The 26,050-nt window shown below is 40.6% G+C and overlaps 1 protein-coding gene across 3 annotated transcripts in view; it reads right to left on the bottom strand.

The window, feature by feature from the left end:
• Positions 1-3,374: 3,374 nt before the first annotated feature.
• The window catches only part of HEATR3 (HEAT repeat containing 3), a 39,247-nt gene continuing 16,571 nt past the window's right edge, over positions 3,375-26,050 (bottom strand). For all 3 annotated transcript variants that reach the window (XM_028094537.2, XM_028094538.2, XM_028094539.2), the window contains 7 exons: positions 25,863-26,020; positions 25,503-25,585; positions 24,474-24,610; positions 18,173-18,261; positions 11,437-11,580; positions 7,055-7,231; positions 3,375-4,188 (listed from right to left, as the gene is read on the bottom strand). In XM_028094537.2, coding sequence (XP_027950338.2) covers positions 4,066-4,188; positions 7,055-7,231; positions 11,437-11,580; positions 18,173-18,261; positions 24,474-24,610; positions 25,503-25,585; positions 25,863-26,020 — 911 coding nt within the window. In that variant the 3' untranslated portion in view covers positions 3,375-4,065. The remainder of the gene's footprint in view (positions 4,189-7,054; positions 7,232-11,436; positions 11,581-18,172; positions 18,262-24,473; positions 24,611-25,502; positions 25,586-25,862; positions 26,021-26,050) is intronic.

The raw sequence follows: 26,050 nt of genomic DNA, 5'->3' as shown, positions 1-26,050 counted from the left end.
CTAATCAGGGATTTTTCGGCTATAACCAGCAAGAACTCATCATGGCTATCAAAAAATAAAGTTTATTATAAAATTCTAGGGAAGGTCACAAAACTGAGGAGAGAGGAGGAGGATCAGTTTCTGCAAGTGGACAGGAAATGGTAGCCACAGGGCACCAGGGACCCAGGGCAGCCACAGGAATGGTCTAAGAAGAAGCTGCCCCAAAAAAGAAGACACCATTTGGCCACAGGCCTCTCGATGCCACCACAAATATGCAAACTAACCCTTGACATGTCTTTGGTTCCACAACATTCTAAGTCCTTTGGCAGAATCATCCAAAAAAACAAGAATTTCTTTAGTAACAGACACTTTCGGTATCACGGTCTACTTAGAAGACTTATTTCGAAGCAGTAAGAGATGATGACAGACATTCTTTTGGAGGGAACAGATTGTATGGATTAGCTAGGTACGAGAAATCCGTATTTTATAAAAATAAAATGGCAGAGAAAGGGAGTCCTCTGCCAAAAGTGGATGTTTAAAATACTATAGAGGGCGCCTGGGTGGCTCAGATGGTTAAGCGTCTGCCTTCGGCTCAGGTCATGATCCCAGGGTCCTGGGATCGAGTCCCGCATCGGGCTCCCTGCTCCTTGGGAGCCTGCTTCTCCCTCTGCCTCTCTCTCTCTCTCTCTCTGTCTTTCATGAATAAATAAATAAAATCTTTAAAAAATAAAACAAATAAAATACTATAGAGCAATTTTACTATTGTTGCTGAAAAGAAAGAATTTCTGTATATTGTGAAGTGAGTTCTAAAACTGCTCATGTGCTACATATTGGGTAAATACAATCAGATACCGGTCCATGCAATTTCAAAAAGGCAGGAAGCAAGCCTACAACAGAACTGGGGGAACAGGACCGCTGAAGAGATAAGGACCCTCCCTTATCTTGACAACTCAAAGGTATTTCTTTGAAAGGCTAAATAAGAGCAAAAGATAAAATGCAAATAAGGAAATGTAATTAAATGACTGATATTTCAAAATCAATTCTATCATAGGGCGCCTGGATGGCTCAGTTGTTAAGCGTCTGCCTTCAGCTCAGGTCATGATCCCAGGGTCCTGGGATCGAGCCCCTGCATCGGGCTCCCTGCTCCGCGGGAAGCCTGCTTCTCCCTCTGCCACTCCCCCTGCTTGTGTTCCCTCTCTCGCTGTGTCTCTGTCAAATAAATAAATAAAATCTTAAAAAAAAAAGTCAATTCTATCTTAAAATAAAATGAGTTTCCATCTTAAAGCCCCCTCCCCCAAAAAAGTTTAAAAAATGAGAAGTAAAGCAGTGATTTTTATTTCCTTGGGCAAATATGCCATAGTAGGTTGAATCCTTAAAAATATCTCCTAAAACAAAGGATCTCACATGAGTTCATACTTCAACACTTAAAATAGAGCAGAGAGCCCAATGCGGGGCTTGATCCAGGACCCTGGGATCAGGACCTGAGCTGAAGGCAGATGCTTAACCGACTGAGCCACCCAGGTGCCCCCAAATAAGTACATTTTAAAGTAGATTTTTTCCCCTACATTCTTATAGGAAAAAAAGTTTCTATTATACGTGCCATGAGTAATATTTGCATGATCTACTGAGCTATTATGTAAAGAGTCATAAAGTATATTTAATCTTTTCCTATCTTTCCCTGTTGTTCGAATAGCAAAATTAAATGTAGCAATATAAGCTAAACTATCAATGCCTCAAAAGTCTAAGATTTCTGGATTTCTGGATGGCACATTTTCTTCTTCTTCTTCTTCTTCTTTTTTTTTTAAGGGAAGTAGGCAGGGGGAGGGGCAGAGGTAGAGGGAGAAAGAGAATCTTAAGCAGGCTCCATCCCAGTGCAGATCACAATCACGATGCAGGGCCTGATTCCACAACTCCTGAGATCACGACCTGAGCTGAAGTCAAGAGTTGGATGTTTAACCAACTGAGCCACCCAGGTGCCCCTGGATGGCGCATTTTCAATGTAAGAATTCACCTTCTACTATTCTATAGGACGATTCTGAATTCAACAACTGCTTTAGAGGTTGCTTAATAAAACAAAAACTCACTAATATTTATTCATTCAACAAATATTTATCAAGAGCGTACTAGCCCTGTGCTAAAACTGGAAATTTTATTCTTCTTGAAAACAATTCTATTCTCTAAAAATCTGAAGCAGGGAGAACTCTGAAACTTTTCTTCATTGGAAGAATCCTTCTCTCAAAACCACAACGAGATACCACTTCACACCTAGCAAGAAACACTATTATCAAAAAGACAAGAGATAACAAGTGTTGGCGAGGATGTGGAGAAAAGAAAACCCTTCAGCACTGTTGGTGGGAATGTAAGTTGGTGCAGCCACTGATGAAAACAGTACAGACATTCCTCAAAAATTAAAAATAGAACTACCATATGACCCAGCAATTCTGCTTCTGCGTATATATCCAAAGGAAACTAAAACACTACCTCAAAAATATACCTGCACCCCTCATGTTCATCACAGCATTTATGATAGCCAAGACACAGAAACCACCTAAGTGCCCACCAATGGATGAATAAAGAATAGTGTCTGTATACACACACACACACACACACGTACACACATGCACACACATACAATGGAACACTATTTAGCAACAAAGAGACAGAAGGAAATCCTGCTATTTGTGACAATATGTACAGACCTTGAGGACATTATGCTAAGTGAAATAAGTTAGAGAAAATCAAATTGTGTATGATCTTACATATACAGGGAATCAACCAAAAAAAAAAAAACCAAGCTCATAGACACAAAGAACATACTAGTGGTTGCCTGAGGTGCGTGTGGGGGGTGGCTGGGGGGAGATGGCAATATGGGGGAAAGGAGACAAAAGACACAAACTTTCAGTTATAAGAAGTAAGGGATGTAATATACAGCATGGTGAAGACAGCAATACTGTATTGTATATTTGAAAGTTACTTAAGAGAGTAAATCTTGAAAGTTATCACAAGAAAAAAATATTTAACTGTGTGAGGTGATGGATGTTAACTAGACGAGAAAGGCCCGAGTATTGGGCCTTTTAACAGGACAACTGGGATCAACTGTGGGAAGATTTGAAAATCTTCACTGATAACTCTTCTGATCAAGCAAATGCATGGACAATGGAGCTGGTCCAGGCCCCCCCCCCAACCTCTCAGACAACGAGGTACTGAAACTCCCCCACCCCTCGCTCCAGCTGTCACCCTATTAATGCAAGGACATTGAGAGTAATGCTCGAGATTCCTGCTCTCAGTCTTGTTTTTAATATCTCACATATAGTCAAAGTTATATCCGTTACCAAGTGAAAAACCCAGAACAGGGCTATCTGGTATTTTTAAAAAGACTTTGTAAGACACAAAGCTTGCAATTAAAAAGTTATTTATTAAAAAATATTTCCTTCTAATTCTGATTCCATATCAAATTAAACACAGAGTGATGTTACAAAGCAGTAAGTGATCAGCTCTGTTTGTATAGAGGCTGACAATGACCTCATGAATTCCTTAGTATATTCTACTAAATAGTGGAACACAAATTCAACTCATTCACTTTTGCACAAAAGGGAAACATAATTGGTATACTTCATACCAAAAAGCTTTTATAAAGCTTGTCTTCATATTTCATAGAGATTTAGCTAATATAAAATGATGCTTGCTAGCTTTGGCAGCACGTATAAAATGATACTTGCTTAAAAGAGCATCCAAGCAATGCTTTGGATGTTCCTTTCCTGCAAAATTCCAGGAAAACATGATTATTTGGAAGGTTCTTTGCTGCTCACGAAGAACCACCTGAGATTCCTTTCTGTTTCTACTCTTCATGTTTCCAGTGATTAAAACATGCTGGAAACATAATTTAGAGAATACTAGAAATGCCACAGAGATCCCAAGGCTTAAAAGAGTTTCTGACAGGTTTTGAAGTTTTTAAAACTTCAAATGAATGTACAGGATACGGGGATTTAAAAAATGACTTTTAGAAACACATACACTCCAAGGAAATACTTTAGTACTCTTTAGCACTGAACACTTGGGGCGAGAACTGGTCTCTCTTTCAGTGGTTCAAGTAGTCAGTCTTTTCTCAACAGTTTCTTGATAAGCGACAAACCTTCTCAAATTCATCTTCACATTGTCGAGAACACACAGCTGATCTGGACTGTATTTACCTCTCCCTTCTTTTCGTATCTGCCAAAAAATCATACGTGATTTGGTATACATTACTAATTCCTTTAGATAAGAAAGCATTTGATTTGGGGTGTATTCTTTTCAGAACAAAGAGCTGCCAGAATTTGGTGAAAGATTTTCGCTTTCCAAGGTAAAAGAATACAGTGTGTGAGCCCTAAAGATAAATTAAGATTATGCACCTTTTAAAAATGATCGTTCCAAGAACGGCTGAATTGTAGACTTTAAAACAGTTAAGTTTTATGCTATGTGAACTAGACTTCACCTCTAGTCTAGAGCAGCGGTTCTCAGATTTTAGCAACAGTATCATCTAGAAAGCTTGTTAATAAACAAGGCCCACCCACCATTTCTGATTTTCAGTAGGTCTGGAGTTGGACCTGGGCATTTGCATTTGTAACAAGTTACCAAGTGATTCTGATGCTGCTGATCACAGGGCATTCCTGAGAGCCAGTGCCCTGGAGAAGTTCCTCAACAAAATGCATTGTATCATATTGAAATGCAACTTGGGGCTAAATATATACCCGACAGTCTTTAATGCAATTGTGGCTTCATTCACAGAAGAACATATGAAAAACTACAAGCTGCCCTTCTGGCTAACAAAGAAATTTCATTAGGGCTTTATACCTTTGAGAAAAGAAAAACACTTAATGAAACATCATTACCATAGCAATGCATAGTAAGTAGGAAAATCAATCAGAACAGCCCTCCCAGTGGTTAGGGGTTGTTTTGCTGGTTCATAGTTTACATAACTCCTCTCCGAGCATTTGCTTCTGCAGGCTGAATTCTCAACTATATCTGCTTTCCCTGCAGCTGCAGAGAAATAGGGGATATTTTCTCCTTACCGTGCAGACTCCTTTTTCAGATGTTTCAAGGGCCTGCCTGCACCCTTTAAGAACACTATGGATACCCACCACGTACTGGTATGGAAATATCTTTAGAAGATAATGTTAAGAGAAAACACACAAAGTACAGAATTCTGAATATATTAGGCTACCTTTTGGATAACAAAGGGGGGAAATACTAATGCACATCTGTCTTTACGTGGGAGAAACGTCACTCAATTTGGTTACCGAGGAGGCAGAAAATAAAGGGAATAAAATCTCTCACTTCTTAAAGAACAGACAAATATGGGTGAACAGAGAGTCAAAAGGCACAAACTTCCAGTTATAAGCTAAGTAGGTCATGGGAATGTAATGTTCATCATGGTGACTCTGATTGTATATTTGGAAATTACTATGAGAGTAGAGCTTAGAAGTTCTCATCAAAAGAAAAAAACAATTTCCAACTCTGTGTGGTAATGGATTTAACTAAACTTACTGTAGTAATTATTTCCCAATACGTACATGTATCAAATCACTATGAACCACTAAAACTATACAATGTAATATGTCAACTGTATCTCAATTAAAAAAAAAAGCAAAAAAAAAAAAAAACCTACAGGCTTGAACAAAGCATAATTAAGGGTAAACTGTTCAATTGTTTACCCTAGACTTAAGTTACCTATTGGTGAATCTTAACTCAATAAAAGTTAGCCACTATGATTACATTTTTTAAATATAAGATGCCCAAACATGAAAACGTTAAAAACAAACCAATACTGATGTCCTTAAACCAACACTGACTTTAGATGTAACTACGTCATGGAATGTTTATGGTGTGTGTTGCTAGTTTTCTAAAGAAAATGATTTATTCCTTAAAAAAAACTTCAGAAAATTTAAGTTACTAGAGATACAATCATATTCTCCTAAAAAATTATCACAGAGTTCTCTCCTTGAGAAATCAATTCTGCATTAGAAGCTTGTTAGATAAAAGAAATACATATTGGGGGCGCCTGAGTGGCTCAGTCAGCTAAGCTTCCAATTCTTGGTTTCAGCTCAGGTCATGATCTCAGGGTTTTGAGATCGAGCCCCATGTCTGGCTCTGCACTCAGCAGAGTCAGCTTGTCCCTCTCCCTCTCTGTTCCTCCCCAGGCTCTCTCTCTCTCTAAAATAAAAACAAAAACAAAAGATATACATATTGGAAAACAACAGAAGTAAGCTAAGTTTTCATCCAAACCTCTATTTTCTTGGCAAAGATTTAAAAACAAATGTTTAATTTGAAATCTAAAAGCAAAAAATACAAACATTTTTATTTCCCAAAATGACATAATTTAGAAATGGAAATTTTGTTTGTTGGTTTGTTTTTTAAGTAAACTCTATGCCCAACATGGGGTTTAAACTCATGACCCCGAGATCAAGAGTCATATTCTCCACCGACTGAGCCAGCTGGGCACCCCTAGAAATGGAGATTTAGATAATTGGAGAATGGTAAACTTAAACTTATAGACATAGGATTCAAGGCTGTTTTTAAAATTCCTGGTGCCTTCCCCTGGCCACCAAGTTACTGAAAATTACTTTTTGACTCAAAGTTAGCTTTGATGATTCTGGTGAAACAAAAAAATAAATAAAAGGGTAAATGAAGGGAGCTACATTCTCCGACAGAGACCAGCCTGGAGTTTGCCCCTTTTTCAGAGCACCAAAGGGAAATATTCGTAACATTGAAATCAAGCTGTAATGTATTAGCTGTAACGACATAAAATAAATTCACAACATATATGAAAGTGCTTTGTAGGCCACAGACTGCGGAGCTTCTCCACAAGCACTGTGAGCATTACTGAACTCTTCTAGAAAGGGGACCGTGCCCACACCATTCTGGCCCAAGTCACAGTGATTCAACAGGAAGGCCTGAGCTCTGACTCAGCCAACAAGCATTCTTCAGTTCCGGGGATGAAGCACTCTATGAATCACAGAGATTGCATGGAGGAAACTACAGGCCCCCCTTCTTGGAGGATGGTGAGACCTAAGCATTTACACACAAAACAGCTACATACCTTCATTTTGAAGACTGGCTGGAATTCCTTCAGAGCAGATAACAATTTAATCTGAACTGAGGCCCTTTCAGCTTCTTTACCATCTGCGAAAACATCGAAGAGAGCATCCAAGGCTTCTCCTGCTACCACGAGAGAGGGATCTTTGGTGGCAACTTCAAGCAGAAAGCACCCAATGGTCTGTAGACAAGGCACACTGTTATTGTCCAATATTTTAACATCAGTTTCCAAAATAAGTACTAACTTTAAATGTGGCAACAATTCACACATGGTATTTTAAAATTTAGAAATGCCAGAGACAAATTAAAACTTTGAAAGAACTAAAGATTAAAGACTTCACATATATTTATAAATACACCATGTATAATATCAACAAGATAAATTAAGTATATTAGAGTTTATATTCCTAAATAAAATCAATTAAAATTCATAAATGATATGTGAAAGATTGGTTTTGGAAATTAAAATTTCTCCTCTATCTCCTTCAAAAAGGCTTTCCCCGTGGTGTCAAAATACAAATATATATCTGCAACAAAAAAATGTGCTTTTAAAATTATATGAAAAAATAAAATTATATGAAAAACACTCCAGGACAATTAAAAAAACAAAGAACACTTAATTTCCTTCTGATTCCCTGTGATGATCTTTAACACCCATCCATCCTTTGATGATTAGCTAGCTCATGAACAGGCCATTCCCAATCTGTCAGGAACTGTTCAAGGGTGAACTTACTTTGTTTTGGCTGTCCTGCTTCACCCTTTATTTATTAAGGGTGATGTGCACATCTGGTATTATCAGTGGGAGAGTGGAAATGCTAAGAACAGTGAGTCCAAACTCCAGCTGTGACATAAATAACAGGCTGACTCTTAGAAAGTCCATTACCCACTCTGGACCTCTATTTTCTTATCTGAATTTAAGTACTCTAGATAACCTCTAGGATAGTATTTAGAGTTAATAACTTATAATAAAATACGAAGCACATACTGTCACCTATGAAGTAGTCTTATTAAAAAAATTAACCTGAATCTGAATCTGATCCAGCCTTTAGATCTAACTTCCAGTTTGCAGAAAATACAGAGGATAAAGGATAAACAAGCTTAACACCACAAGGAAGCAATCAGACAAATCCAGAAGGTTGGATACTGTGAGACAACCACCCCCAGGAGTTGAGGAAAAAACAGGTGGTAGCAGAGGTGCCCGGCTGGCTCAATCAGTAGAGCATGCAACTCCTGGTCTCAGAGTCATGAGTTCAAGCCCCATGTTGGGCCTAGAGCTAGGTAGGAAGGGAGGGAGGGAGAGGGAGAAAAAAAAAACAGGTAGTGGGAGATAGTGCTAGGGAGAGAAGTTTCTAGATTGAGAGAAGCTTAGAAGATCCAAAACCAAACATAACATGTAGACTTGACTTAGATGCTCATTTAAACAAACTATCTGTAAATAGATGTTTTTGGAACAACTGGAAATACTTGAGGATGGATCATGCAGAAGACATATTAAACAATGAGGGGGCACCTGGGTGGTTCAGTCGGTTAAGCGTCTGCCTTTGACTCAGGTCTTGATCCCAGGGTCCTGGGATGGGGGCCTGTGTCAGGCTCCCCTATCAGTGGGGAGTCTGCTTCTCTCTCTCCCTTTGCTCCTCCCCACCCAGTCCTCCCTTCCCCCAACCCTCAGCTAGTGCTCTCTAATAAGTAAATAAAACCTTCAAAAAAAAAAAAAAAAAAAAAAGCAGGGGCGCCTGGGTGCCTCAGTCGTTAAGTGTCTGCCTTTGGCTCAGGTCATGATCCCAGGGTCCTGGGATCGAGCCCCGCATCGGGCTCCCTGCTTGGCAGAAGCCTGCTTCTCCCTCTCCTACTCCCCCTGCTTGTGTTCCCTCTCTCGCTGTGTCTCTGTCAAATAAATAAAATCTTTAAAAAAAAAACAAAAAAACATGGGGTGCCTAACTGGCTCAGTCAGTTGAGCATCTGCCTTCGGCTGAGGTCACGATCCAAGGGTCCTGGGATTGAGTCCTGCATTGGGCTCCCTCCTCAGTGGGGAGTCTGCTTCTCCCTCTGCCTGCTGTTCCCCCTGCTTAAGTGCTCATGTTCTCTCTCGCTCTCTCACAAATAAATCTTTAAAAAAAAATTAAAAATTAAAATTAAAAAAGACATATTTAACAATGATGATTGATTGTATAAAGGTGATAATGATGGTTATGTAAGAAACTGTCCTTGGTTTTTTTTTAAAGATTTATTTGAGAAACAGAGTGGGGGGTGAGGGGCAGAAGGAGAGCGAGAAGTAGACTCCCCACCAAGCAGGGAGCCTGACAAGGGGCTCAATCGCAGGACCCTGAGACCATGACCTGAGCAGAAATCAAGAATCCGACACTTAACCGACTGAGCCACCTAAGCACCCCAAAGCTGTCCCTATTTTTAAGACATGCATACTGAATCAACAGGGCAAAATACCATGATGTCTTTAATACTGAGCTTTAACTTTAACATACTTTAACATATCCAGCAAAGAAACTGTATGAAGTGCATATGATAGAATATTAACGATTGTTAAATATGCTTAACTAATATACAAAATTCATTGTACTTTCTACTTTGCTTGGAAATGTGACTAAATAAAAACATTTTAGGGGCAGGGCATCTGGGTGGCTCAGTCCTTAAGTGTCTGCCTTCGGCTCAGGTCATGATCCCAGGGTCCTGGGATCGAGCCCCACATCGGGCTCTCCCCGCAGCGGGAGGCCTGCTTCTGCCTCTCCCACTCCTGCTTGTGTTCCCTCTCTCGCTGTCTGTCAAATAAATAAAATCTTAAAAAAAAAAAAACAAAAGAACATTTTAGGAGCACCTGGGTAGCTCAGATGGTTAAGTGTCTGCCTTCAGCTCAGGTCATGATCCCAGGGTCCTGGGATTGAGCTCCACGTTGGGCTCCCAGCTCAGTGGGGAGTCTGCTTCACCCTCTTCCTCTGCCTCTCCCCCTGCTTGTGCTCTCTTTCTCTCTCAAATGAATACATAAAATCTTTACAAAAAACAAAACAAAAAAACATTTTAAAAATCACATGTTATGCCCGAGAAAAACTTGCTGCTCGTAAGTGGATCTTGGAAATTATAGTGTTAAGCAGCAGGAAGTGATTAAACATGCACATGCACATCTGTATATGTGTACACATACACAGCAACACGGCGATATTCTCTCTTAATTATGTGTCTATATATCAAAAATCCCTAGAGTAATAGAGAAGAAAGGAGTCACAGCGGCTGTCTCTCTAGAGTCAAAGTGGGGGGCTGGAAAGTTAGCAACGGAGATGAGTCTTTCATTATATATGCTTTTCTACTTTTGTGAATGTTTTGTTACATGCAGGTATCATCTTTTCAAAATAAGGTTCTTAAAAAACATCAGTCATTGGGGCCCCTGTGTGGCCCAGTCCGGCTAAGCATCCAATTCTTTTTTTTTTTTTTTTTTTTTTTTGAGAGAGAGAGAGAATGGGGGAGGGGTAGAAAGAGACGGGGAGAGAGAGAAGCAGACTCTGCACTGAGCCCAACACAGGACTCGATCTCATCATCCTGAGATCATGACCTGAGCTGAAATCAAGAGTCGGCTGCTTAACGGACTGAGCCACCCAGGCGCCCCAAGTGTTCAACTCTTGATCTCGGCTCTAGTCTTAATCTCAGGGTCGTGGGTTCAAGCCCCACGTCGGGCTCCACACTGTGCATGGAGCCTACTTAAAAAAAAAAAAAAATTAGTCATTGTTGAAAAGTTCTCAGCAAGTCCAATAGTCAGTTTATTACCTATTTATTAGTAATCAATATTTCAGCAATTATTATTAGCACAGTGAAGGGTAATTTTACTGCCATGGTCCTTTTAGTTACCAGTGATGCTGTGTCTCCAGCAGTGTAGTTCTTGAGCAACTGTGCTGAAATAAAGTGCTGGAAGCAAATATGCTGAGTGAGTTTCTAGGGCGTTTGCTGCTTAAAATTTATGGAGTGATAGAGTGGACTGTGCAGTATTGTTCAGAATGCACTATAGCCTGGTGTACTAAGACAACTGGTGAGCTGTTCCTTCATCAGTAGGAGAATATAATATGCACACAGTTTATGCAACAGCAAAGGCAGAGGCACCTGGGACAATTCTGAACTTGGCCTTTCACTGAAGACAAATTTATATCTGAAAAAGTATCTCAGGAATAAAGTGGCAAAATACAACTCAATTTTTCAAGTACCTACCTAATTCATATAGTCAGATCAAGCCAAAGGGCATATTTTAATAATGTACCTTAGTAAGCAACTTCTCAACAGAATTTCTTCTTGTGATGTCCATAGAAATTTTTAAAAATCCCACACCAACAGTTACTCTTCCCCGTTTCTAATGATTTAATGTTTTACATTGGAAGCATATAGTTTTACCTTAAGAGTGTCCAGTGTTCCATCTTCTTTGGCAAGGACGCTGCCCGTGATTCCTAAAATACTAACAACGTTTACTCTAACCCCAGTATTACTACTATGAATGCCGGCTGTGCATAGCGTCATCAGCTGGTCGGGAGTCATACACTGTTGAAAAGGAAAAAGAATAAAGTGTTAAACTCAACCAATTCCAAGAGCATGCACCACAGGACTGACAGGAATGTCAACAACAGAGAAGTTATTTCATACTCTAATCACTCCTCAGGACAGCTGGTAATCCTGATGAGGATGAGGCCTGTTCATGTCACTGCCATTATTCAACCTACCATAGCTGTTAAGCCTAGAAGAGGGGCTTCATTTCCTATTAGTTTCATTTAAAGAAGACTTTTGGGAGGCACCTGGGCAGCTCAGTCAGCTAAGCATCTGCCTTCAGGTCAGGTCATGATCCCGGGGTCCTGGGATCGAGCCCCATGTTGGGTTCCTTGCTCAGTGGGGAGTCTGCTTCTCCCTCTCTCTCTGTCTCCCCTCCCACCCCACTTGTGCTCTCTCTCTCTCTCTCAAATAAATAAGATCTTAAAAAAGAAAAAGACGACTTTCAGTCAGATGTACACAAACTAAAGAGATCCTAATTTCTTTTTAACACTGATCATAAAATGTTTTGAAAATGTACATAGAATATGTGGCTTTAATAAAAATTGGCTGAATCTATACAAGTTAAGAACTTACCCTGAGATGTTATATGCTGTTACAGTAAATTATTAGAGCTTGTAGAAACCATTAAATTATAGAGTGCTTCTCCTGCGTAGTGATAATTTTCATTCTAAGCTAATCTGAACACACACATGGGTGCAGGTATCACCAGAGAATTCAAATATCATGTTGCCAGGCTATCACAGTGTGATGACTAAGGGCTTGGGATCTGACATCCTGGGTTCACATCCTGGCTCCTCTCCTTACCCTTCAGCAATCCTGCGTAAGATACTCCCCCCAACAAAGGTCTCTCCATTTCCCCATCAGTGATATGGGGACAACAGTCACCATGCAGAGTTGCTAAAGGATTAAATAACGCATATCAAGAACTTAGTAAATATTAGGTAATATTACACATAAAAATACTGAACAGTTCTAAATCAAACTCATTTCTGAATCATCTGCAGTGCTTCTGCCAAATCTAAAGGTAACAGCTAATATGTCCAGGTTTCTTAGGAAATACTCTAATGGAAACAATCCCACCAACCCTGGGATTCCTCCCAGCCAGAACAAGGCTGCCAGGAATGCTGAAGCGTGCTGCTTTACTACCAGTATGAGTCACAAATGCAAGCTGCCCAAGGTGCACAAACCGACAAGGCAGAGAACTGGACGGGAGCAGGACAGCTGTACTCCACTGTTGGTACTGTTACTCAGCATCTCTGGTCCCTGGTCCCCTCTCCTTGTAAAGTATGAGAAAGCCAGGGTCGTTCTAATCCTCAAATTCCATGCTCACGCCCAATACACAGCCAACCTGAGAATTTATGGTCTTAATATATATGAATGCCCAGACATTAACTGAGCATGAGCTGGGAATAATTCTCTTTAAACGCCAGGCTGATCCAGTTAGCTACTGCTGAAGATCATGGAAAATCAATAAAAATACTTTATATTCCCATAGGCCATATAGTATAGGGTTTTCTAACCCTCTCATCATTATTACCATTCCCATGTCAAAGAAACTGAGGGTCAAAAGTTATGTTCTTGAAAAAAATTCTCAAATATACAAAGAAAAAAAATCGACAGAGTATACACTAGACGCCAACCACACATACAGTATTTGATAGTAAAGTACCAGAGGCATTCTCATTAAACTGTGGACCAAGATAAAGTTTGGGAAGCACCGCTCCAGGGTGTGGCCATGGAATGACTAAGGTAGAGAAGGAAGATCAGACCGTTGGAGAAAGGGAGGTCCAAGAACTTCAAAGCCAAGGGACTGGGGGGAGCATCTATGTGGATCTTGAAGTCACCTAGAATCATGACAGGACTGGCGAAGAGTAATAAAGCCCAACAGCAGGAATCTTTAAGGAACAAAGAGTGCCCCAGGGCATGGTAGATGGCTGTAACCAAGAGAAGTGGGTGGTATGGTCTTATGACATGTTAATCAAAACTGGAAGATTTTAGAAAGGAAGGAGCAAGGATGGTTTAGCGCACGGGTCCCCAAACTTAGTGTGCATGCCAATCACCCAGAGAACTTGTTAAAATATAGATCATTGGGCCCCTCCTCAAAGTTTCTACCTCAGTGGATTGGGGGCAAGGCCCTAGGATTTACTCTTATATACAAAGAAAAAGACCACCAACCCAATAGCAAAACTGGCAAAAGATAGGAACAGTTACAGAAAAAAAAAAATGCAAAGGCCCTTAAAGCACATAAAGAGACAGACATCCAATCTCATATCGTAAGACAAATGCAAATTAAAATTGAGATGTCTCAACTATCAAACTGGTAAAAATCTAACATTCTGACAACTCTGCTTCTGAAGCTATAGCAAAACATGCACTCTCAAGCACTGCTGTAGGAAATTCAAAATGCCTCAAATTCTAAGGAGCGGACTACAGCAATAATTAGCAAAATCACCAATCCATCTATTCTCCAACTCAGCAAGCCCACTTCTAGGACTCTAACTCGAAGACACAATGGCAAAAACACAAAAAGCATCTGTAAAAAGGCTATTCACTGCAGTTCTATTTGTAATAGCAAAGGACTGGAAATGAGAACACCCATCAACAGGGCTGAATGAATAAGGAACACCTACACGATGGAGTAATAGAATGTGAAACTGTAAAAAAGAAATGAGGAACATACCTGTATACTACGATGATTAATAAGGGAGAAAAAGCAAGGTGCAGAGGCACTACTTTTAACAAAAGGAGTGAAATACACATGCCTACGTATTTGCTTGTTTTCAAAATAAGAACAATGGAATGATAAATCAAAACACAAAAAAGGGGTGCCTGGGTGGCTCAGTTGGTTAAGCGACTGCCTTCGGCTCAGGTCATGATCCTGGAGTCCTGGGATCAAGTCCCGCATCGGGCTCCTTGCTCAGCAGGGGGTCTGCTTCTCCCTCTGACCCTCTTCCCTCTCGTGCTATCTCTCATTCTCTCTCTCAAATAAATAAATAAAATCTTAAAAAAAAAAAAACACAAAAAAAAGGACGGTTACCCAAAAGAACAGGGGCAAAGAGACAGAAGCTAGACTAAATATAAATAAATAAATAAAACTGTTTTTGGTAAAACATGCATAACGTAAAACTTGTCATTTTAACCTTTTTAAGAAAGATTTATTTAAGAGAGAGAGAGAAAGCAAACATGAGCCAGGGTGGGGGTGTGGGGAGGTGTGGGCAGGGGGAGGATCAGACTCCCCGCTGAGCAGAGAGCCCAGGAGCCCGGGATCATGACCTGGGGGTCATGACCTGAACTGAAGGCAGACGCTTAACGACTGAGCCACCCAGGTGCCCCTGAAATACCTTTATTATTAAGCGATTCTTAGCCACGATCTCTTGCCTGCAGCTGAAAACATTTGTAAGTGTCCAGTTCAGTGGCAGTAAGTACCTTCAGACTGTTGTACCACCACCAGCCATCACCACCACCCATCACCACCACCCATGTCCAGAAGTTCTTCATCATCCCATACTGAAACTGCCCCGTTCAACAGTACGTCCCTACTCCTCCCTTCCCCCAACTCCTGGCAGCCACTGTTCCACATTCTGTCCTTATGAATTTAACTATTCTAGGTCCCTTGTATATGGAATCATACAGTATGTGTCCTTTTGTGTTCGGTGTATTTCACTTAGTGTCATGTCTTCAAGAATTCATCCATGTTGTAGTATGTGTAAGAATTTCCTTTTTAAAGCTGAATAATATTCCGTTGTATGTATCTACCATATAGTTCCCTGAATATATCTTGTTTCAGTTTTAACTCTGAAACTGTGTATTTTATATAATTAAAAAATAGAAATTAAAGCAAAAAAAATAAGTTTCTTAAAAAAAGGAAAGCTAAAAAAAATATGAAAGCTAAAACAGCTGAAGCTAACTTTATAACAAGCCACAGAGAGAACTTTGTTAAGGAACTTTAAAACACAGCAATTTGACTATACAGTCTTAGAGGGGTTGTGAGATCGAGCCCCGAGCTGGGCTCTGTGCTCAGCGGGGTACCTGCTTGGGGTTCTCTCTCCCTCTCCCCTCCCACTTGTGCTCTCTCTCTCTCTCAAATCAATCAATCAATCTTAAAAACAAAACAAAATAACCCCACAAGTTCACAATGATATTTTAAGAAAACCTCACTGATCACTTTTAGAGATTGCTAAGGGCACTAATTTATTATTCTGGAAAAATCCTATCTTTTTGGTATGAACTTTATTTCAAAGTTACCAAATAACTGATGAGACAGACAGTTCTTACTTATAGAAGAATCACAGCTAATAAACGTAAAAGAAATGACAAAATTAAGATGTGTCCATTTTGCACCACTGATAAAATGGTGAATCCACTGATTAATACTTAAAAAAAAAAAAGATTTTAGGGGCGCCTGGGTGGCTCAGTTGTTAAGCATCTGCCTTCGGCTCAGGGTCATGATTATAGGGTCCTGGGATCGAGCCCCACATCAGGCTCCCTGCTCAGTGGGAAGCCTGCTTCTCCCATTCCCCCTGCTTGTGTTCCCTCTCTGTGTCTCTGTCAAATAAATAAGTAAAATCTTTAAAAAAATTTAAAAAAGATTTTATTTACTTGAGAGAGGGAGAGAGCGCATGAGTCAGGGGAGGGGCAGAGGGAGAGGGAGAAGCAGACTCCCTTCTGAGCACGGAGCCTGACGAGGGGCTCAATCCAAGGACCCCGAGATCATGACCTGAGCCGAAGGCAGCCACTTTACCGACTGAGCCACCCAGGTGCCCTGAATCCACTGATTAATCTTAACATCACTAATTTATGAAAATATATAATTTGTGATATAAAAGTAAAAAATATATACAGCACTGTGAATTATTCTTGCCAAAAAATCTGATCCTGACTCTCATTAAGACTCTAGACCAGGTGCCTGGGTGGCTCAGTTGGTTAAGCAACTGCCTTCGGCTCAGGTCATGATCCTGGAGTCCCGGGATCGAGTCCCGCATCAGGCTCCCTGCTTGGCGAGGGGCCTGCTTCTCCCTCTAACCCTCCCCGCTTTCATGTACTCTCTCTCTCTCTCATTCTCACTCTCTCAAAATAAATAAATAAATCTTAAAAAAAAAAAAAGACTCTAGACCTAGTTCCCAGTTTATAGGATATATGGACAAGAGAGGAACATGTCAACAATACAATCATGAGAAACCAGCCAAATCTCATAATGGGAAATCTTCTACAGGACAAATGACAGCTTCTTCAATGAATAAACAATACAGGGAAGGGGGGATTGGTGGGGGGAATATTTTAAATTAAGAGATTTAAGAATCTGTGAATATACTAAAAACCACTGAATTGTGCATATTTTTTTTAAGATTTTATTTATTTGAGAGAGAGCACGAGCAGGGTGAAGGGCAAAGGGAGAAGCAGACTCCCCACTGGGCAGGGAGCCTGATGCAGGACTGGATCCCAGGACCCTGGGATCACAACCCAAGCAGAAGGCAGAAGCTTAACCAACTGAGCCACCCAGGCGCCCCTGAATTGTGCACTTTAAATGGGTGAATTGTATGGTTGGTATGTGAATTAAATCTCACTAAAGCCGTTAAAAAAAATTTTTTTAAACCAAAGTATCAACCAAAAGCATTTGGATTCTGATTTGAATAAAACAACTGAAAAAGACGTATTTGTGGCAATCAGAAAAAACGGAGCTTGGGCTGTATATCAAACGATAATTAAGCAATGTCTGTTAATTTGGGGGTAATGGTACTGTAGTTAAGTTTTTTAGAAGTTCATTTTCTATCACAGACACATAATGAAGCATGTAATAAAATACTTATGGGTGAAGGAAATGATTTGCTTTAAAGCAGTCCAGGACACAAAACCTAAAGTGTAAGGGAGATGAAGAGAACAAGAGCCAGGATGTTGCCAACTCTATGACCCTTGTGGTTCATGATACTATTATCTGTGCTTTTAGAGACGTCTGAAAATTTCCTTAATAAAAAGTAAAGAAAACAAGTGGGAAAGCACTTATCACAGAGATGCCAATGGATCACTGTATAGGGTCAGTGGGCATGCTTGAAAATTTCTGTAAAATGTTACAGAAGAAGACAAATGACATTCAGAGAAAATATTTATGACAGGTATGTCAAGATAAAAAAAATCTGTGTGTGTGTTGGTGGCAGTGGTGGGAAGAAACAAAATATTTTACTTTTTATTTTAAGCATTTTTGCTTTCTTTTTACAAGGATCATACATTACTCTTATAATAGAAATAAATACTTAAAAAAAAAAACAGGGGCGCCTGGGTGGCTCAGTCGTTAAGCATCTGCCTTCGGCTCAGGGCATGATCCCAGGGTCCTGGGATCAAGCCCCGCATTGGGCTCTCTCTCCGCAGGAAGACTGCTTCTCCCTCTCCCACTCCCCCTGCTTGTGTTCCCTCTCACGCTGTGTCTCTCTCGGTCAAATAAATAAAATCTTTAGAAAAAATAAAATAAAATAAAATAAAATAAAATAAAATAAAATAAAATAAAATAAACTACAAACAGTTAAGTAATGAATTTTGCTTCCATAATACAGAATCTTTACAGGTTTCATATAAAATTTTTTAAAAATCTTACCTGAGAAATGTTCTTGGAGGCCATTGTTTGCAAAAGGGCCCTCAAGGCACTACTTATGGCTTCTAGAAAGTCAACATGCTTAGCAAAATCTAAAACACAAAAGTGAAATATAAATTTGTCTAAGACAAGTTATTTTGTAAAAAAAAAAACAGAATCAAAACACATGTTAAATGTTAATATATGCTATTATAATTAAAACATTTTTGATGTTAAGCCAAGACTTCTAGTTAACAGCCCCCTGTGAACTGAATACTTGACTATGAAAAGATGTCCACAATTGAAATAACCATAACAAGGGAACGTTCTACAGACAGTCCTTGCCTTCTAGGCACTGGATTTTCATTTACCTCGCTCTTTAGCACAAGATACACCTGAGCTAGCTTTCGTAGACAGAATTCAGCTTTTCACAGATTGCCATCACGGTGCTGGGCAGACCTCACATGGCGATGTCTCCCAAATCAGAGTTCTTCCTGGCCAACCCAAACCCACTGCCTAGCCAGGAACTGTTGCTTGTGTAGGGCTGGGCCACTATACCTCCGTGGTTTCAGTGGCTTCTACGGTTGTATTTACTGACCCAACTTCCCCTTACCATTCCTGCTCATTTTTACTCTTTTCTTTCTTACCCCTTTGGTGGGAAGGGAAAGCGATGGACTTGCTGTGGTAGATTATATTGTCCAAAAACAACCACAACGGTCTATTTCCCCACCCCTTGAATCTGGGGGTACTTTGTGACATCAACCAACAGGACACATGAACATGACATGCTAACTCATGAAAGGCAACATGACTCGCACCTGACTCACATGTGTTTGCTCTCTTCTCTCAACTCTTGCCCTTGGAACCCAGCTACCATGTTATAAGGAAGCCTAGGTGACATGGCAAGGTCATCTTGTTCTGGCTGACAGCCCCTGTGAGCCAACCATCAATATGAACAAGACTGCAGATGATTCTGGCTCCTTGTTTTCCAGCAGAAGCCCTAGGGTAGAGTTTTCTCAACCCTACCACTATGGACATTTTGGACAGGTAATTCTTTGGGATCCCCTGTACACTGTAGGATATTTAGCAGCATCCCTGGCTTCTACCCTCTAGGTAACAGCAGCAACCCCCAAGCTGTAACAACAAAAAATGCCTCTAGACATTTCTAAATGGCTCCGCGGGGAGGGGGTGGGGGAGGTTCAGTGTCAGAGGCAGGGGTTGCCCTTAGTTGAGAACACCTGGCCTAAACATTGTGGAGTAGAGACAAACCATCTCCACTGTGCACTGTCTAAATTCCTGACCTATAGAAACCATGAGAAAACACATGATTATTGTTGTTTTAAGCCACAAAGTTTGGGGATGCAATAAATACCTTGGCTTTCTGCCCCCTTGGTGCCTGGGGCCCTGTGAAGATTCCAGCACCCCTTTTGGGGCTGCCTGCATGATAATGAGGCAGCTTCCACACAAATCTAAATCAAAGCTTATTATATTTTTTGCCTCCCATGATCAGATATACATTATGTACTGAAGGAGGGAATTCCCGTAAATTTCACAGAACAGACACTAGGATAGCTTTAGGATCAGACAGATCTGGGATGGAATCCTGCCTCTGACATTATGTGACCTCTCCTTTTGGCCTCTAGTCAGATGTCACCTCTTCAGACAGCCCTTTCCATGTGAACCCATCTCTTTTTTTTTTTCCATGTGGACCCATCTAATAGGCCCTTGGAACCAGCCACCATGTCGACCAATTCTGCTTTTATTTTTTTCTTCCCAGACAAAATTACATTTACATCTTTATTCATCTGAGATTGTAAACTCCTGAGCATTCTGGTCTTCCCTATCTCATTCGCACCTGTATCCCTCGGACCTAGAGTGGTGCATGGCATAGAGTGGTCAATAAGTATGGGCTAGGGGTGCCTGGGTGTCTCAGTCAGTTAAGTGTTAAGCATCTGCCTTTGGCTCAGGTCACCACCCCAGGGTCCTGGATCAAGGCCCGCATCGGGCTCCCTGCTCAGCAGAGAGCCTGCTTCCTTCTCTCCCTCTGCCTTCCATTCCCCATGCTTGTGCTCTGTCAAATAAATACATAAAATCTTAAAAAAAAAAAAGTATGTGCGAAAGGAATGAGTGCCCCTGAAGGAGTTCCTCAATCTCTCTAAATCCCAGCTTCCTTACCAGGAAGGTGGAGTAATAATGCCTCACTCATAAAGCCTAGTACCCAAAACGCACTCAAAAATTGGTGTGAAGTTGTTACTACTAAAATTCAAAAAGTAGGTTATATTTATATTTGATTACAGCTATGAAGTGTAGCCCTAGAAATTCATGAAGTGCACATAAAACAATGAAACTGTATCATGAAGAAATCATTCAATACGAACTAGAACACACTCAGAAGCATTTTTTTGGTCTTGCATTCTTAGAAAAATAACCACTACCTTAGATTCAAAACCCTAATCTAATTCACGTTACTGTTTTACATTATGTGTAATTCATACTCTCCCTAAATTAAGGAAAACATTCGGGTGATTTTTATTGAGTTCACATTTATGGTCATTTATCCAAATTTGGGAAAGAAGCTTCGAACTACCCTGCCTTTCTGAAAAATTCTCAGTAAAAGATCAACACATGTGGTACTGTTAAAGAAATTAAGTAAATGTCAACAGAAGTTAAAAAGAGGTGACTGAAAACATCTTTCCCCTCAACAACTTTGTACAACACGTAAGAATTTGTAGCACACCTAAATGTAGGTAAATAAGTCAACCCACAAGTAGCCAAGCAGCAAATTTTTATTTAGGTGACTTTTTCAGACTGATTTCTAATGTTCTGATATAGAATAGGAAACATATCCTAGAACAGGTGTTACTATTATCCTAATTATAATGAAAAAACAGCTTTCTGCTTTCCCAAATGTGGGAAAACAGGGAACCCTAAGTGATTATAGATTCCATGCAATGGAGCAAATGATAGAGTGACCCAATCTGAAAACACAACATTGCTAAAATCTTCTTGATGGTTTGAAGATCCATAGTTTTTAATGAAGGAGACAAAGATATTAATGCACTGGGAATGCACGGACCAGAATCTACTGACAACTTTCTCCTTTTATCTCTGATGTCAGCCACAAACAAATGTCAGGGGCGCCTGGGTGGCTCAGATGGTTAAGCGTCTGCCTTCGGCTCAGGTCATGATCCCAGGGTCCTGGGATTGAGCCCCGCATTGGGCTCCCTGCTCCTTGGGAGCCTGCTTCTCCCTCTGCCTCTCTCTCTCTCTGTCTCTCATGAATAAATAAATAAAATCTTTAAAAAAAAAAAAACAACAAAATGTCAGTATCACAAATTTTATAACTATTCAGAAAAAGATTTATTTTAATTAATTTAATTTAATTAATTTAATTTATACTTTTTAATTTTAGCATTAAAATACATTAGCATTCAAGTTAGGCAGAGTTGTACAATCCTCACACATTTAATGTCCAAACATGGTAACACAAAAAGCTAGAAAAATTTGGCCCCATCCTCTCCAGAAAGTTCTCCAGTAACAGTTCACACTATCCACACAGACCCCACAAGATTACGTTATTTAATAAATCTCAATGTTCCAAAGGAATTTTAGAATACCATCTCTAAATATAAGCAATTATCCTTTATCGAAAATTTCATTCTGATAAGAAAAGGTTCTGTCAACAATACCCATGAACTTGGAATTTACATGAAGTGTTTAATGATATGTTCCCACAATTGAGAAACTTTCCATTATTTCTCCAAGGCCGAGCTTGGTATCATTTTCCTGTGATCATCCAGGTGTAAATGTGCAAGCATCAGTGACCACAAAGAGCCATCTGAAACAGGAGAGACACACCCACGTGTTTTCTGTACAGCAGAGGCACAGAACGTGTGAGCTTTAGGGCAAGTGCAACAAACTCTACGCTGGTTGGAGATGGGAGCTTCTGGTACCTTGCCTGGGACTCCCACCGAAAAATGGCAATTTGTTCTGCCAGTCAGGCAGACAGGATTCCCTCAGGGTAGGCAGGTCCTGGAAGTAGTGACAGGCTAGGCCTGCTCACGTAGGGGCCTGGCTGTGCACAACCCCATTTGGCCCAGCAACCTACAGGGAGCCCACGTGAAGGGGTGGAGGGACTGGGTCTGAGCAATAGCAGCCCACCCCCTCCTCCACTATGGACATTCCGCTGGGTTGGTAGGAGCCAGAATGTTAGCAAAAGTCAGATAAAACATCCCTTCTCCAGTAACCGCCCCATCCCCCCCATGCCATCCAGATCTCTGCCTGGTTTATAAAGCTGGGAGACAAATACAAAGCTATAGTTATCGGGCCAGCTCACAGCAACAAGCCACCTCTGTAGCCAGAGCTTGCCCAGTCTTGTCTATATCCTGTCTTAGGCGTGGCTGGGCACGGTTTTCACATGATCACACCAGCTAAAGAATGCACAGCCTGAGATCACTGGAAAACTGTATCTGCTGACTGACAAATGCTGGAATGTCGGTAGAGACAGAACAATAACTATATATGGGTTTCTGAACATTTACTTTATTTTTAAAAACTGACCTAGAACTTCTGAAACATGCACTATTAAGTGCACGGTACCTTGTATTAACTTGATAAGAGTGCAAAATAGGGATGCCTGGGTGGCTCAGTCAGTTAAGCGTCTGCCTTCAGCTCAGGTCATGATCCCAGGGTCCTGGGATCGAGCCCTGCATCGGGCTCCCTGCTCAGCGGGAAGCCTGCTTCTCCCTCTCCCACTCCCCCTGCTTGTGTTCCCTCTCTCGCTGTCTCTGTCAAATAAATAAATAAAATCTTAAGAAAAAAAAATAGATGTCTAGAACTGAGGAGTGGGGCACCTGGCTGGCTCAGTCGTTACAGCCTGCAACCCTTGATCTCAGGGTCATTGAGTTCAAGCCCCACATTGGGTGTAGCGATTACTTAAAAACAACAACAAAAAAACACTTAAGGAAAAAAAAAAAAGAACTGGGGAGCAACTCCTGAATGAATGTTTATATAGAAGCTTGTATTTAGTCAAAAGCGACCATATTTTGATCTTTTAAGAGTTTCAACTCTTTTTTTAAGTTTTATTTATGTATGTAATCTCTACCCCCAACGTGGGGCTCGAACTCAGGACCCTGAGATCAAGAGTCACCTGCCTCTTCGTCTGAGCCAGCCATGTGTCCCCTAAGAGTTACAACTCTTGACTTAACGTGGCGTCTTAGAAGAAGAAAAGTTAAATAGTTTACAATGAGATATAAATACTACACTGAATGTTACACAGTGGAGTTACAGCTTATTTGGTGATGAAATTTTAAAGTTAGTGCAGAAAGCAAGTATTACATATCTTCAAGCTTACCCTCAAAAACTCCCTAAAGACACTCTGAAATTGAGGAGCTGAGAGCAGCAGATTCTTATCTCTCAATTACCCTCGCTGCAGACATGCATGCTGGGTAGGTAATGTGGAGAATTTTACTTTACTATATAAAATACTATTTTTCCCTCCCTCTCAGTCTCTTTTGTTTGGTCTGAGCTGCTATTAATTCAATGTGGCCAAGTCAAATGAGATTCTACTACCACAAACTATGAAAACCTGGTAGAGGAGCATGCATTAACCCTTGTACAGCTAGGCCATTTAGAAAGAATAGTTAACTACATATATTATCTCTCTAGGTTTCTGTGTACAAATGAAATTAATCCATATTAGAGACCTTAGTAACACCTCTTACCATGCAAAGGTGCTTGAAGAAAGAAATGTTAGAAAAAAGCAGGGTACAATACTCTATGTCTGGCAGTCTACCATTTGCCTTAAGAACACACATGCATACTTTTTATACTGAGAATTTCTCTGGAAGAACACACAAGAAACCATAACAGCGACTGACTCAGGGAGAGGAACTAGATGGTATGAGGAAAAGGAGAGAGGCTTTCTGCTTTCCGTCCTCTAATAACTTGTGAATTCTGTAATAGATGTACGAATTACCTGATCAAATGTAAATCAAATGGTTTTATGTTTAAGAAGAAAAATAAAGACTAGAGAATTAAGCAAATATCTTCATCGGGCCTAATACTTACATTTGTGATTTCAACCTTATTGGCCTGACATAACTGGATGCACTTTTAATAAAAAATAACAGTATAACCCATAGACCAGCTTACGTATGTTGTTTGGACTCAATGCCACTGGCAACTATAAATCTGACTCTTAGTGCTTGGGAAAGATTTCTGCAGGCTGGATGACAAGCATGACACAATGCCGAAGTCCAGTTCCTCGCCCTTCAAAACTCTGCTCGATCCAAATAGTCTTTCACAATGAGGCCTAAATGTTTACCTGGCTGAGAAAAAAGCAGCTGGGACAGATGCTGTGCAAGTGTCTGCAGGGCTGCAGGTCCCCCGAGATGGTCCACATCCAGGAGGGATACAAGACTCTGGAGACACACGAGGGCTCTGCACTGAATAGTGTTCATTCTGGACAGGAAGGCAAAGAATGCAGTCTGTTTCTCTAACAGTTACCCAACAGAATTCAGTATTCACTTTTAACCTAAGCTTCGGGCTCTGACTGGGAATATCTGAACGCAGAAGGTGTATGGCTATTAACAAAGAACCTTAAGGTGACCTGATTATCTACCTCATCAAAATGCTTGAGCACTCAGGGCCTGAGGCACAGCTCACTTATGAGTCATAAGGAATTTATTTAGAAGAATTTTTATGCATGGCGACATTGGCAAAACGATTCTGAATTGTGAAATAGGACATACATAAAGTGCTCAATGCACGTACAGAGTTTAATAGTTTATAAAGCAAACACCGTGCCCCAAGATAAGAAACACCGCTAACCTAACACCCTCACAGCGCATCTATCCCTTCCCTATCTCGCCCCACCTCTCCGACCCCTAAAAGTCACCACTATCTGGACTTTTATGGTCAACAGTTCCCTGCTCTTCTTCATAGGTTTACCACCTATGTACCCTAAAACAAAATAGTGAAGTGTTGCCAGTTACTGAACTTTGTAAAAACAGAATCAGTGTATATTCTTTTGTGCCTAGCTTTCTTGCTCAATGTTCTAGCTCAGATTTTTTTTTTTTAAACTGCTGTATATATTCTACTGCGTGATTATATCAAAATTTATTTCTCCACTCTGCCACCAATGGACACTGAGGTTGTTTCCTGGTTGGGGCAACTGGAACCACATTGCTATGCACATTTTCATGGCTTAGTGCACATATGCACACATTTTTCTAGAGAATATGCACAGGAACAGAACTCTTCAATCTGGGGGGAGTCAGCTTCTTCTAGTTAGTGGTCCATCCTTTCATGTAATAACAATGACAAAGAGTTCTGAAAACAGAAAAGTTCTTACTTTCTGACCAAAGATTTCCAAGTGGGACTCCTAGAACATATGTCAACTGCAGTGCTGTTTGGAAAGGTAGTTTTCTCAAAAATCTAGATTCAAGAAAGGCAGTAAAGCAAAGGTTAAAGATTAGCATCATTTTACACACAATCTCTTTATCAAGTCCCAACCTACTGCCTCTAAGTGAAATGGTTAGGCTTGGGAAGGATCTACTTTCCAGCGTACTCCCACTACTGTTAGTTCTAGCTTCTTTCTTACCAATTACCCAAAGTCTGGAAGTGCGAGCAAACCTCTTTTGCATACACGGTGAATAGCTCTCTCAAGCCCTTCCCATGCTCCACAATGAGGCTGGACTTGAAAACAGACTACCTTCTTTGGGATGAGGTAGTTGGTGAATGCGGTGTGAACCTCATGGGAGAGGCAAAGGGGAGACAGCAGCTGCCCACCGCACTCACTGAAGGAATTCTCCATAAATGCATCGCTCTCATCACTGCTAGAAAGCTCTTCCCACTCATCATCGGAGGGATCTGGGAAGAGTGCAAACCACACGTAACTGG

The sequence above is a fragment of the Eumetopias jubatus genome, unplaced genomic scaffold (genome assembly GCF_037043125.1).
Source record: "Eumetopias jubatus isolate StellerSeaLion01/CBP00866 unplaced genomic scaffold, mEumJub1_p1.0 scaffold_10, whole genome shotgun sequence".
Lineage (NCBI taxonomy): Eukaryota > Metazoa > Chordata > Mammalia > Carnivora > Otariidae > Eumetopias > Eumetopias jubatus.
This window is presented reverse-complemented; position numbering and strand designations above follow the sequence as displayed.